The 15,350-nt window shown below is 43.7% G+C and overlaps 1 protein-coding gene across 1 annotated transcript in view; it reads right to left on the reverse strand.

Annotated features, from left to right (window-relative positions):
- Nucleotides 1–15,350, reverse strand: part of LOC117427860 (insulin-like growth factor 1 receptor) — a 71,902-nt gene that overhangs the window by 18,582 nt on the left and 37,970 nt on the right. The window contains exon 3 of the mRNA XM_058999213.1: nt 433–742. Coding sequence (XP_058855196.1) covers nt 433–742 — 310 coding nt within the window. The remainder of the gene's footprint in view (nt 1–432; nt 743–15,350) is intronic.

A 15,350-nucleotide genomic window follows, 5' to 3' on the forward strand; every position in this document is an offset into this window, starting at 1 on the left:
TGTGAGATTATCTATTCAAGTTTAAACTCCTAATGAAAAGAACAGGAAGCCCCTTTATTGAGATTATTGATGCATATTATTTGAGCTTTTGTGTGGAAGAGGAAATAAGGAGGTGCAAGAGGACACCAAGAGAAGCAACTATTGAAATGATCTTCACTTATTTTTATTTAGATCACATTATGAATATGTTGCAGTGTTGGGTCATCCTCAGCTATTGGCAACATTCCAATGAGTTTACCGACAACAGAGTGGCAATTCATCTATTACTTTCTAAACACTAAAACCCAAACTATAAGGTTAAAGTTATAGTACACAGCCCTTTCAGCTAGTGCCTTCATCAGTGTGCTGATTGAAAGCGTGAGTCGATACATTTGTCTGCTTGAGTTTGTAAGTTCTACCTTACAATAGAGCAGACTGCCCCCGGCCCCTCACCTCTGACTCTCGTTGCGCATCAGCCCAGAGGGACACTCCTGCACGCACTCCCCGTTGTGGATGACAAACTTCTCGAATTCGCTGGGGTCGGCGCCGGGCACCTTGGCGCAGAAGTCCTTGCTGACGCAACGCCAGCCCTCGAACTTGTACGTGTCGGGCGGGCAGTTGGGCACGCAGCGGCCCTCATGGTAGTAGTGGAGGCAGGCCATGCATGCTGTGTCGTTGCTGGGCACCGTGCAGCTCCCCAGGCACTCCGGGTGACAGCACTTTGAGTCCATGCACGCCCGCTTCTCACACTCCTCCGGGCAAACTGCGAAGAGAGGAGAGAACTGGGTTGAGAACCTCACACGTCTCCTTGCTACACCAGAAAAAAGGAAAACTTGCAACACAATAACATACTACAGAAGTTACTCAATGTTGCCAAGAACTGCAGTCAAAATCATTGCAAAACAATGATTGTATTCAGGTCTTTGGTGGCTCAATAATGTAGTTGTCTGGTTCGGTGCCACATGACACAGTAGCAGTGGACTGATCGAATGGTTTTAAAAGCCAAATATACTGCACACAAATACACCGGCGGCCAGCAAACAGCACAGCTTCATTTGAGGTTAATACTTTTACACATTTAATTGATTTGAGCCAATGCAATGCATATATATTTATTTGTACCACAGCCATTTCAGACCAGCTCTGCGTCCTTCACCAGCGTAAGGAAAACACCAGTAAAATACACATGTGCAGGGAAAAGTACTGATGAAGCTGTCAGCAAAGCGCACTGTAAAGCCTGCTGCTAATCTACAGGACTCGCTGTCCTCAGGCATGGCAGGGCTGGAGAAGGGTGCTGGGTTTGTTCTCTGGGGCTGGAGAAGGGTGCTGGGTTTGTTCTCTGGGGCTGGAGAAGGGTGCTGGGTTTGTTCTCTGGGGCTGGGAGCCTGTGGGGAGCGTGGAATGAGTTCCATGCTGTGGTGTGCTGTAAGGTCCCAGCTCAGCATCCTCAGGTCAGTACTTAAGTTAGTAAATCACTGTGATGCAGCTGGCATAACTCATTTAACCAACATCATGTTCTTGGTTTAAATCTCGTTCAGCACTACAGCTTCCTATAGCGATACAACATGTTTAACACTCAGTGGCTCCCTATACAGATAAATGACTGCGGTCTGGGTTTTTTGCCTAACATTTCTTCCATATTAGGTATACAATCTAGTGTTACATTACAGCGTCCATGGGAGCGCGTTGCTGTGTTGTCAGCAAGCTCACATGCTGCTTGGCTGTGACCTCCAAGTGACTCGGATCGCTTTTCACTGGCCCTGACATCGCTATCTGCAGAATTCTTGAAGATTAAAGTATTACCTTTCTAACATCTTTTCTATTATCTTTTGAGAAGATCAGGCTGAAATATCACTCCATTAAATAAACAAACGGACTGCGTTGCAAAGTGCAGGATTTCAAAAGGGAACCTGAAGGAGGAGGGGGGCTGTCACCTGCATCAACGAAGACAGAATAACAAACAAACAAACACACACACAATCTCCCAGCAACTGAACCCGCCCTGTCAAGCTCACCCACTGTGCTGCTTGTATCTGGTTGTGAAATTTCAGTCTCCACTGGCGTTTCCCAACAACACCCACATCCTGCTGTCCTGCAATAGCAGCATGTTGGAATGCCAGGACATTATATCATTGTAACATCCAGAACTATTAAACACTCAATAAATCTAAAGACAGACATTTCTCAATGTCTAAAATGTGTATCAGGACAGCGATGAAATAATAATAATAATAATAATAATTCATTATTATTATTATTATTATTATTATTATTATAATTATAATTATTATTCCACTGCGTGCTGCCAGCTCCCCCACAGCCCTGACTGAGTGTCTGCAGACAGTACTGGTGTGGCCACTCTGTCTCAGCCCTGTGTATGTCCTCATCTGAACTGCTTGGAAGCACATTCTCAGTGAGCGTACTGAGCGAGCGCACTGCACCGCTGCATCCAAGGCCTCGTTCCAAGCTCCAGCCTCTCTGGCCAGTGCTGGCAGCCCAGCTCCGTGGAGAGAAGCCGCTGCGGAGTACCTAAGGGGTGAAGGTTATTGAGCTGCTGCACAATGCCAGTCTGAAACCCTGCGATCCGGGGAACCGACAGGCCTTCCAAACTCACGGAACTCTCTGTCTCCTAGCAACCAAGCCCTGGCACTATGCCCAGCACGCTCCGGGCAAGCCAAAGGCTGTCGGAATGACGAGGAAGATTTTTTCGTTGGAAGAAATAATAATAAATTAAAACACTATTTTAAGGGGAAAAAAAAAATTCTCTGTCAGACTTTTATTGTAAAATGATACTTGGCTGTATCTTCTGGATCTTGCCGGGCTGGGTAGAATGATGGTTTTGCGATGCAAGCTCTTACTGCACCAGCGAGGGGTGGGTGGGTGGAATGATGGTTTTGGGATGGAAGCTCTTACTGCACCTGCAGTCCTGCATCAGCGGGGGGTGAGTGGATAGAATGATGGTTTTGGGATGGAAGCTCTTACTGCACCTGCAGTCCTGCATCAGCGGGGGGTGAGTGGATAGAATGATGGTTTTGGGATGGAAGCTCTTACTGCACCTGCAGTCCTGCACCAGCGAGGGTTGGGTGGGTAGAATGATGGTTTTGGGATGCAAGCGGCTCAGTGGATGATAGTGGGGTTCAAGTCCTTATCCCCATATTGCATAAAGCCATCACAGTCACTCCCAATACACAACACTGCTGTGGAAAAGACAAGCAAACTGATTGATTGATTTAAAACAAATCCTAATCTATCTATCTATCAATTAATCAAAGGTGTCTTTGCCCCTGTAAAGATATATTTGAGTTGAGGTTTAAAACTTTTCTGTAACTTTGTGGATCTGTTTACTTGATCGTGTTGCTAAATCTGTATATCTTATTTTTTTTTACTTTTTTCCCTGATTTGTTTGTTCCGAAGTCGTGTACAGTATTTCCTAGTAGCGTCCCAGACTCCGTGTCTCCGTGTTTGAGAAGCACCGTGAACTGTGAATCTCCTTCTGCTAAACGTGTAAGGTCTGGGTGGGTGGGACACAAACAGTTGGTTTAAAATTCAAATCAACATTTTGTTTTTTCTTTTTTATCATCCTTTTATGGAGATACCACTAACTGCAGATACTTGAAGCCTCTGGTGAATACACTCGCACCTTAAACACTTAGTCAGGCTCGCATTTAAATGGAACATCATGTAAGGGTCGCATGAAACGCACCTTGACCTCAGCAATATAACAAGTCATTAGTCCCTGTTCTGGCTTGCTCTGTCTGACAGCTCTCTGCAAAAGGGTCTTCTCTTTAGAGTAAGTCACAGGGAAAGGGGATATTCCATGCAAAACATCTTTCCTAAGAACAGCAGGCTCATTCATGCACAGATTAAGAGAGATGTTTACTGTTCAGTATGTCCTACTCTTTAAACGGCCTCCAATGTTAACACTGTGCATCTTCAAATACAAGAACAAAAATACCAATTCATGTGAACAGGTTTTCTCCTTGGAGAGCGGTGTGTGTGCATGATATCTGTGTCCAGCTCCCTGGGGCTGTGGTGTTCAGAGACCACACGCGCACACACGCACACACGCACGCACGCACGCACGCACACGCAAGTCAGAAGCCTTATAAAAGAGAACTCTAGTGACCCAACATCCATGGGGTCAAGCCCACAGTTTAAGAAAAAAAAAAAAACTAACAATTTATTTTCCTCTTCTAGCTGACTCGAGGTTTGTAATGAGATTTCAGATGGAAGCGCCCCTGTCCTGAGATTCAGGGGTCTGTTTCTTCAACACAAACAGTCTCTGTCTTTCTCTGAGCTGAGCCACTGACCATGGAGGTCTGTTTACAAAACAGGAATTCTGCTGCATAATGCCAATTCAAGTTCATTTTAGGCCACAGACGAGGACTATTAAAAAGTGTTTAAACATCTTAGTGAACACATAGTGAACCCTTCACTGCCAGGTAACAAGTCGATTTAAACCTGTTTGTTTTTCACCTCCAATGTAGCTGCCGTGTGTTGAATTCCTGCCTAGAAAGCATCAGAACGGGTTATTCTGTGCTCGCATGAAATGAGCCAGACAAGCATGGCGGGGAAGCTGTGTCTGAACCATGACCCAGATGCTAGTGAGTAGGCAGGCAGGCAGGCAGGGGCTGTGTGATTGTGTGCTGTTTGTGATGCTGTATTATTGGAATCACGTGACAGCTGCCCTCCCGTCCCCTCCCCTCCCCTCTTTGTCACAAACAGCTCTGACCTAATATGGAGACACTGAAATCTTAGAGCCTGCGTTTGACTGTTCTAAATCACACAGCAAGTCTTAAAGGAAAAGCCTGACTGGGCTGCAGGTGCTTCCCCACCCCACTGTACACCTGACAAGCACAGAGACACAAGCAATTTACTCAGGACTTTGTGTGATTTGTTTTGTTAAAATGACTACAATAGCAGAGGCAGGAAAAAACTGTACAGGGATGGAAATAAGACTGCATAGCAGTTCCACCCATTCCAGGTTTTACTAGAAGCTCGATTAGCCACAGTGAACAGGTAGCAATCTCAGATGTGTCTCATTAAATTCACAGTAAACCCAGGAATGGATCAAACTGCTATGTAGTGACAGCCTTATTTCCATCCCTGCACACATACTGTGCAAGTCCACATGTCCACATAACAACAGAGATTATTATTATTATTATTATTTATTTCTTAGCAGACGCCCTTATCCAGGGCGACTTACAATTGTTACAAGATATCACATTATACATTATTTCACATTATACAAATATTACATTATTTTACATACAATTACCCATTTATACAGTTGGGTTTTTTATTGGAGCAATCTAGGTAAAGTACCTTGCTCAAGGGTACAACAGCAGTGTCCCCCACTGGGGATTGAACCCACAACCCTCCGGTCAAGAGTCCAGAGCCCTAACCACTACTCCACACTGCTGAGATGTTATCCATGCCTTCTCTTTCTGCCGAAAATCTCCTTGCAGAGATTTTTTATTTTATTTTCGGGGGATTTTTCTGTGGGGCAACCCTCCCCTGAAGTAGAGACACTACGAAGGAATTCGGAAAGTTTTGTTTGTACTGTATGTTTATTTTTTTTACTTCAAACAAATTGTCAAATCCGAAGGTTTAAGATGTTGTAAATATACAACGGTTATGCAAGATCCTGATTTGAGTGCGGCTTCCCCACATTCATTCCCATCATTGTGATCACAAACTGCCCACAGAAACCTACTACACTTGAAAGTTCTTGTATGATGTTGCACAGGTGTTAAACATTTACAGCAGAGCTGCGTTTGGAAAATCAAACTGCAACCACAACAAAAATCAAATGAAGGATCAAATGAAAAGCAGCCCATTCTGTATGGAGCTCTGCCCTGCTGTACCAGTTTTTCCACGCCTGCGGGACGGCAATCTTTGTTTTGTCGCTTTCTCAAGGACCCTACATTCTTCACACGCCACGCATCTTCCAGATCACAGAAAAAAACACCCGGCGTGCCAACGAGACAGCGTCGGTATCTGTGATCCCGACTGCTTTGATTCTTCCAAACTTAACACGTCCTTCCTCCTAACAAGACTGCAAGAACAACCCTTTGAAACTGTAACGAGACCAACTGGCAAACCGTTCCCTTAGCAAAGAAAGAACAAAGCCAGGACGAGTCTTTACAAATACATCTTGAAAACTGAAACCGAGAGACTGAGTCATTATTACTCAGGAGTTTTTGTGACTTAACCAGCATTTTATTTAAGAGATAAGTGTGGGGTACAGAAAGCACACAAGGAACTTGCATTGTTCCAGGGGGTAGAATCTGAGACTGAGTCGACAATCTTTACCAGCAGGAGAGAATGTCGCCTCCAACTACAATAGTTTGGATATTTACTCTTTCCGGGATACATTCCAGAAATGATCTAAAGTATTTCCTTCGGAAACAATTGCTATACTGTGCGATTTTTTTTTTTTTTTTAATATTTATTCGGGGGGGGGGGGGGGGGGGGTATATTTTTGTTGCTGTATTGTTTTTGTTGAATTAAAGTAAACTAGCATGTGTCAAACATGCTGTCTGTCAATTATTAACGGAGTGGCACCACACACAGTAAATTGAACAACTAAAGGGTTACCAAAAGCAATCGATCAACTTAAACTGTGAACTGCTGTCAATGAACTAAAACTGTGCCTGAGATGTTAGACCACTGATATGAGAGTCTAGTCAAGCTGCACATGCTCCTCAGTACAAACACAACCAACTGGGTGTTTTGAACAGAAACACAAAAGCTGCCAGCGGACACAGAAAATGAACTGCAGGTTAGCAGACAGCCCCCCACACAGTGTCAAGCGTGCACACTGGGGCGGTTATGGGTTGAACTACCGTGTGTTACAAAGAGGCAACTGAATTACTAACACCTTTTAAAAAAGGGGAGCCAAAGCAGAAATATATTTTCATTTTCAGATAATAATCTGATGAACTGACTTTCGACACTGAAGGAGAGACTGCTCACAGGTCGACACTCCTGTGTGTTGGCAAACTGTTTCCAGAAGAAGCTGCAACTTGAACCAGCCTACGAAGAGGAAGGTAATGGTAGCAACGTGACAGATCTGGCTGTGTCACGATTCAGTGACAAGAGAAAAATAAAAAAAACACATACTGTACAGACAAAATACTACCCACAGAATACAGCCTACTGAATCATTTCACTTCAAAATAGAGAGTTAGTTAAAGACCTTCTTACGTTTACTGTAAACACCAGTTCAAGGAGTTTAAAAAAAAAAAAAAAAAAAAAACCTTGCATACTGAAAACAAACAAAAAAAAACCATCAGCTTTTTACACAGGCAATTAAGTACAAGCTTAAACATGCTGCGTGCATTATACTTGTTTGTGTTTTTGGAAAAGGGTGCTCGTCTCGGATTCGATGACCTTAAAACGTACGTTCGCGTCGTAGCAGACGTATGAATGTTGTTTTACATATCTATATATAAAAAGATTTGCTGCATTTCCGATCCAGTCCGACTGCAAGGTATTCCGCTCCGTGGATTGGAGATTGCCCCATAACGGGCCTCTGCTATCATTCCAAATAAGAACAGCGCATTGTAATGCGAAGGGGAAATGATTCAGGTCATACAGCAGAACCAGGTCCAGGGCTGGAGGAAAGCAATACGCGCCTAGTTTTACCATCACAAGCTTGCTTCACAGTCTAGATTATTACAAATGATTTCGCCTTGGATAGACCCGAGACAAAATGTAACCCATGTTGTCCACACTGGTGTCTGTTTCGCATACCATTAAAGATGAATATTAACACACAGTATATAAATCACGCAGATTCACTGCGTTTTCACAATGTCCAGAACTGTCGACGGGTACATTTTAAAACAATTCCAAGTGTACTGATACAGTTCTTAAATTGGTGACGAATAAAAAAAAAACTTTTTATTTCTCCTTATTTCACAATCAAACAAGAACCCTTTAGACTGCATGAGTGTCCGAATCCCCATAGTCGTGAGGTAAGCAGACGGGGGCAGTCGGATTTGCGGAATGCAGGTGTGTGTGTGTGTGTGTGGATCTGTGTGATTTGTAATTGTATGGATGCCGAGATCCAGATAAACGAAGACGAGGAGGTGGTGATACAGGACACTGTGGTGATTGAAGTTATGCGCTGGTGAAGACCTCAATCGAAATAAATAGGAAAAAAAAAAAAACATGCACGACAAAAATAGCCCAAACCGCCAAAGACAATATTTATCCGCTAGATGCTTTTATAATAAGTTAAATTTGGCTGGAAAACCGCCAATCTGGAGGCGCTGTCACTCAACCATCTGCGGAAAAAGGGATTTTGAAAAAGAGCAGGGAGGAAATTAAACCGACCAATGGCAGACAGGGGGCGGGGGATCCGTGGTGATTGACATGTTATTGAGTCTCAGAGTAGAATGTGGTAAACAAGTCCCGTAGACTGAAGAAAGCGGGGGCCCGGGCTGGAGGGGAGCAGTAACCATGGCAACGGAGAACCCCCCCTCCTTCTGAAACCACTGCAGCGGAGTCACACGGTACCAACATCGTATGAACCCAATAACAACACACACATCTCAAATCAGTCCAAACAAACAACTGCAGCGACGCCGACTAACGATAAAACCTGTCGTAGACGCCTTTACTACGACTGTACTGTACTAAATCAATCCTGACCTCTACTTCTAGTGCAGGCAGCGATGAATCCAGGGTCCTGTTGACATACTGGTCTGAGCAGATACTAGCGGGTTTCAATTCGTATGCATTTCTGCATATGATTCCATGTAGTAGTATTCATTTATTTCTGATTGTTTCCAGTTTTTCTATTTTAGAAATCAGCGCATGACCTGAAATGATGAGCGCCCTGGATTACCTGTCTGCCGACGCTCTGTGCGCGGCTGCAGGGGAATTAAAGTCATCGAGCGGAGAGTAGAGACAGTGTACCGGTGATGTTATGATTAGATCCCCACTCAATTTTAGCAGCATGGTTGTTTGCAAATTCCCTGGATCTTTTGAGCGCGTTGTGGCTATTTTTGTGACTAATATGATTGTTTGAGATACAGACAGACAAAGGCTTAAGTTTAACAATGCGAAGTTTTTAAACAGTGGTGCAGCACGAAATACCTTTCATACTCAATAAGCACAGAAAGCCACAGCGTCTGTGTTCGGTAGAGTTGGGATTTCAATCTATCTTTATTGAAAAAAAAATACCTATGGCCAAATACCACTATTATTAAAACCGTTGCCGTTTTATTTAAATCACACCTACATTTTATAACAGCTGAAATGTACAACAAATAAACCAGTTCTAAGAACGATGCTCTAAGTGTCCGTCTTGTAATCTATGCGGTTTAACTAAGCGCTACAAAACAATGTCAATCATATTCAAAGACAACATGAGAAGGTTAATAATACTCAATTCAGCTTTTTCATACATGGTCGGTAAACAAAACATAAACGAACAGCCTTTATTGTGAGCTTTGGAGAAGCCACAGACAGCAGTGCTAACCTTGGACAAGCTCACCCTAAGATTACCAGGTTCAGGTTCATGCTAACGGGGGTCTGGGAGACAGGGCTTCAATGCCTCATACCTCCCACACACTAGCTGGTACAGCGCTAGCATGCCTTTGCTGGTACTTTCCTAATTCGTCTTTGTATCTAAATCACTTTTGACAGCACAGGAACCAGCTCACTCTTTAATCTTTATCTCTAGTGGTTTGATCCCATTGACCTTTATACTCCTGCCAAGACCCATCAAGATTTAGTTTTTGTTGTTTTGTCTTTTTGTTGGGAACATTCACTGTGCATCCAGGGGCTTGTGAGCTGCTTCAGCACAGTGATCCGTACTGATGTTACAGGCAGTCCAGCCAAGCCGTGTTGCAGCAGCCAAGGTTAAGTAGTAGGTACTAAAGCAGGATTTTTATATTGTATTACTTTTACAGCCGTGGATTGTCAAGGAAGAGCAGTTTACAAACACCAGGCACAGCTCCTAAAGATGGTAATAATCCTTGCTGAGAAAATGTAGCATTTGGTACAAAGTAATCAAGAATGTTAACAGCACCAAGCCACAGGCCTGTGAGGAGAGGCGGGCCTGTTATCCACAGTTGCAACATGGGAATCAAATGATTTATTGCAACATGCAATAGAAAACTGCAGTGACTTCACTGTGTTTCCTGCAGACCGCGTCACAGTAATGGAGTTCCTAAGAAATGACTCTTCATTAGCACACAACTATGCAACGAGACTTGTGAATATACCACACACTCTTCATTAGTACACAACTATGCAACGAGACTTGTGAATATACCACACACTCTTCATTAGTACACAACTATGCAAAGAGACTTGTGAATCACTCTTCATTAGCACACAACTATGCAAACAGACTTGTGAATATACCACACACTCTTCTTGCAGCACAGTTTTAAACACAAACCTGCTAATGTTGCATATTTTAAAAGGGAAATGTTTTGGGAAGACATTAACACATTATGCTATGGGCATTTCAGTCATTGCCATAAATACATGATCTGCCAGTAAGAGACACATTCCAGCAGCGGACTCGCAGTTCTTTTGAGTTTGTTTCACCCCCTCCCCACCTCACATGACTATCATTTTAAAAATCACTGACATGTCAAAAAGGATAAAGAAAAACAAAAACTAAAACATGAGTGCCGGGTGATATCATCCCGCCACGGGCACTTGGAAACTGTTTCCCTCGGTGTGGCTCAGACTGCAGGAGCCAACTGTCAGTTGGAGTGCCAGCGCAGCGGGCATCAAAAACAACAGGGAATTCGCACAACTAGACTCCCATTGCAGAGCAGTGCGATCCGCTCCAGTCTGAACGACCACTAATGAGCCACAGCCCACAGATCACAAGCGAGTTCAACAAGGTCTCTTAGTAAAACTTGCAGTGGCTCAAACCTGTCTGCTAACCCTATTCAAATAAAGGTCTCTTTGTATTAGTGCTACACTATTGAGATGTACCTGTACTGGCCCTGTGGGCACAAAGTGAATAGACTAAACTGAAGTGCAGTATTATTATTTTATTATTATTATTTATTTCTTAGCAGACGCCCTTATCCAGGGCGACTTACAATTGTTACAAGATAACACATTATTTTTACATACAATTACCCATTTATACAGTTGGGTTTTTTACTGGACCAATCTAGGTAAAGTACCTTGCTCAAGGGTACAACAGCAGTGTCCCCGACCGGGCATTGAACCCATGACCCTCCGGTCAAGAGTCCAGAGCCCTAACCACTACTCTACACTGCTGCCGTAATAAAACCTGTGCCAGTACAGTCTCTGTTGACATCAAGAGTGCTGTGCTCCGTGTCTGTAGTTTGGGGCTGGGGTCTCTCTCCTGTGTTCTAACATGTTTCTGCAGAGTTTAGAAGTGGGAGGTGAGGAATGTGGAGAACGCAGACACAGAGTCAATGGTCATTCATGTGTCCAACACCTGGAACAGCAGCACACGTTAATTAGAGTGGGAAACAAAAAAACAACTTCCCCTCTGAAACGCCCAAACATCCTAAACAAAAGAGAAACGAAATCCTGAAAGTGCTGGTATGCAGCTGCCGTTACTGAAGCCTTTTGCATTCACAGTAAATTAGAACCAGCTTTCCTTCTTTCTTTTTTACTGAAAGGGCAACAGAGTACCTAGAGCGGCCGACCAAACTCAAAAGTATTTTCATAAAGTGCGGCAGGCCCCGTCCCTCGGCCGTGTCAGTCAGGAGGCCTAGGGAACCAGTTGGCTCCAGCGTGGAATGCATGTTTACCTTTCTTGTTTGTGAAGCGATTAGAATTAAGGATGGTCTGTGCAGCTTCGAACAGCACCTGCGATGACTCACGCATTGAGATCTGATTCATATTTAAAGCAAAGCAAACAGGCTCTTTGTACAGCGAGCAGGAAAACATTGGGAGCTGGCCACTGTGTCGCTGACACAGACCAGGGGTTAAGGCAACAATTGTGAGCAGATTGGGGCACTTCAGAAAATCGCCACACTCTGCATTGTCATCCTGGGGAAAACAGCTGATAAGCAGCTGTTTGTTTTGTATGTGTATTTTTTTGTTGTACAGGGAGATTGAAACCACTTGACATGCAGCTTTTATTTGTAATCGATTCAGAAGGGCTTTTTTTTTTTTTTTTTAGATTGCTTAGCTGCTGTAACAACACTGAACAGCACACAAATAAAGGGAGTTAATTCTCAGGACTGAACCAGTTAAAGAAAATAATAAAAGACAAAAACATGACTGAAATAAGCAGCCAGTTTGAATAGATAACATATAAAATACACACCATAGATTCAGTCTTAGTCTCACACACAAACCCTCACAAATGCACAAACACCCCTGATAAATGGCAAGATCAGCTGATTTTTAGGGCACCCAATCGGAAAGAGATCAGTGGGATGTGCTCCACCTTTGGCCACTCACTTGGCGACCCCAATTACAGTCACTTCCAATGGCAGTGACCCAGTGCACCCGAAAGCTTCCCCCCCTGGGCCATCCGTCTATTGTCATCAATAGGACACTAATGACAAGCTAAAGATTTTCAATGTGTGAATTAGGAAAGGCAATTGGCAGAACCATCAACACTAAACAGCTAGGAGCCTGCCACCATTCCAGTATCGATGGGTAAAATCCTTCAATGACATTCTCATGCATTACCTGCAAACCCCTTCAGTGGTATTTAGCAAACGGTTTTGCACTAGTTTAACTTCCTGCAGCTGTGTGACTAGACACTGCCCCTCCCCAGACACACACGCATGCAGGCACGCACGCGCACACACACAGGCACACACACACAGACACACGCACACACACGCACGCACGCACGCACAGACACACGCACGCACACTCGCACGCAGGCACACACCACATCTGTAGCGTGTAAACGACGCCTGGGTGTTTTCAGTTTTAGCCAGCCGTGTAGCCTCAGCCTTCTTCCTTATTAACTCAGGAAACTCTCCAAGTTCATCTGAGGACTTCTCATCCCTGCTGGGGTTGGCTGCTATGAAACAACATGTTTGTGAAAACAGGTTATGTTTGCTGGCACGGAATGAGTTTTTACTGCAAGATGGGAAAAGGGTCACTTTTTCTTGTTGCTTGTTTAATTTGTATGTGTAAAATTGTAGGGCCAACATGACACCAGGAAGCAGTTGAATAATTGCAGCATTACTTTTAGTTTTGCACCCTTTAACCCTACATCTTCAGCTTTTACAGTAAAAGACACGGTCTAATGTCCATTGCAGTACAGTGAACCCTGTACTTTTCTGCTCAATGATCCCCACCTGTATTGTGTTCACTGTGACGTATCCCTCATGCGCTACTACTGTGTGTGTCCATGTTAAATTGAAGTGATACACAGTAGGACTCTCTGAATCCTGGTCCAGTTCTTTTTTAATGAGCAGGTTTTACTATATTATTAAAACACTGCTGGTTGGGGCATCTTTTTTTGGATTTAATAAAATCATTAAGAACACCACACAGGTGTTTTTTTCCCTATTCAAACTCATTTCCACCAAAGTATTTGAATAAGCGCTATTAAATATTATTAGCAGATCTTGTTTTCCGCAATAATGAATGAAGTAATTGGCTTCGCAATTTGCAGCGCTGAAGGCAGGGGTAGAATTACTAACTCCCTTCAGTTTATAGCATTACTGAGAAAGTACTTTTCCTGTGAGGAATAGTTTATTTTATGACTATCTCTACCCAGCACTGTGCTATTCCAGCATGCCAGATAACTGGTGTCTCGGGGATATATCTTCCAGTCTCCAGTGACTCAATTTATACAAGAGCAAAACAAATGTGCTAATGCATCTGTAAACTGGCTACTGTTTTCATCCCTTCTGATCTTGTCAATGTAGAATTCCTGGCTTTTGCCTGATACAGTAATATAGTGCTGTATGCAACGCAATATAATGCAGCAAATTCTCGCGGGTGTAACACGTCAAATGCACACACATGGTATTCTAACGTACTGTATGAAAAATCCAACGAAAAGTGCTTCTGGTGTAGGGTATCCCCCAGCTTTGTACAGCCATGCAGAGATTGTACGCTACTGCACACAGGTTTCACTACAGACATGCAGAGACTGTACCCTGCTGCACACACGTTTCACTACAGCCACGCAGAGACTGTACCCTACTGTACACGCATGTTCCACACAGCCACGCAGAGCCTGTACCCTAACTGCACACGCATGTTTCACACAGCCATGCAGACTGTAACCTACTGCACACACGTTTCACACAGCCACGCAGAGACTGTACCCTACTGCACACGCATGTTTCACACAGCCACGCAGACTGTACCCTACTGTACATGCATGTTCCACACAGCCACGCAGAGACTGTACCCTACTGCACACGCATGTTTCACACAGCGACTGTACCCTATTGCACATGCATATTTCACTACAGACATGCAGAGACTTTACCCTTCTGCACACGCATGTTTCACTACAGACATGCAGAGACTGTACCCTACTGCACACACATGTTTCACACAGCGACTGTACCCTATTGCACGCATATTTCACTACAGACATGCAGAGACTTTACCCTTCTGCACACGCATGTTTCACTACAGCCATGCAGAGACTGTACCCTAGTGCACACACATGTTTCACACAGCCACCCTGGCATGCTGGATGTATTTACTTGCTAGTGGGAAAGCCACACTTGTGCTGCTTCTGCCAGGAATATCAGAGACACCGGCAGCAGCACAAACCACTTGACAAGCTGGGGTGTCTTGCTAAGGGTGTCTCTCCTCTCTCCTCCTTTGTTTTTGCTTGCTGTTTTATTTTTGGGTAGGGAGCGTGCGTCTGCCACCTCCAAAACAACATCCCATTCCTTCAAAAAATACTCGTGGCTCTCGATTTGGCAAAAGGCAAAAAGATTTTTTGGGAAAAAAAAAAAACTACACTGGGGTTGTGTGGCAGTTGGGAAACCGCAAGGGAGAGTAAAAAAAATAAAAAAATGTCCAACACATTCATAAAACGCATACATTCACAAGACCAAATAAGGGCTTCAGCTTCTCTACTGCCATGCATGTGGTGTAAACGGCTGCCCCCCCTAAATGGGGAGAAGCTCAGGGCTGGCCCACCCACATGCTTATAACAGACCATGATATCTATCCAAAGAATCCTGAACCAAACAACTTTAAAATAGACAGGTTTACTGCAAATGTCTCAAAACTACAGTAAGCACACACAGCCTACTGTATATGCATATTCAAAGTGCGTTCGTTTAGTTCATCCCCAATGCACCGACCCATCTTTCTGGGTCTACTTTATCGTTTTGAAAGACAGTTACAAAAAAGAAAAAGAATGAGTGGGATTTAAAAAAAACATTATATATATATATATATATATA

The sequence above is a fragment of the Acipenser ruthenus genome, chromosome 24 (assembly GCF_902713425.1).
Source record: "Acipenser ruthenus chromosome 24, fAciRut3.2 maternal haplotype, whole genome shotgun sequence".
NCBI lineage: Eukaryota > Metazoa > Chordata > Actinopteri > Acipenseriformes > Acipenseridae > Acipenser > Acipenser ruthenus.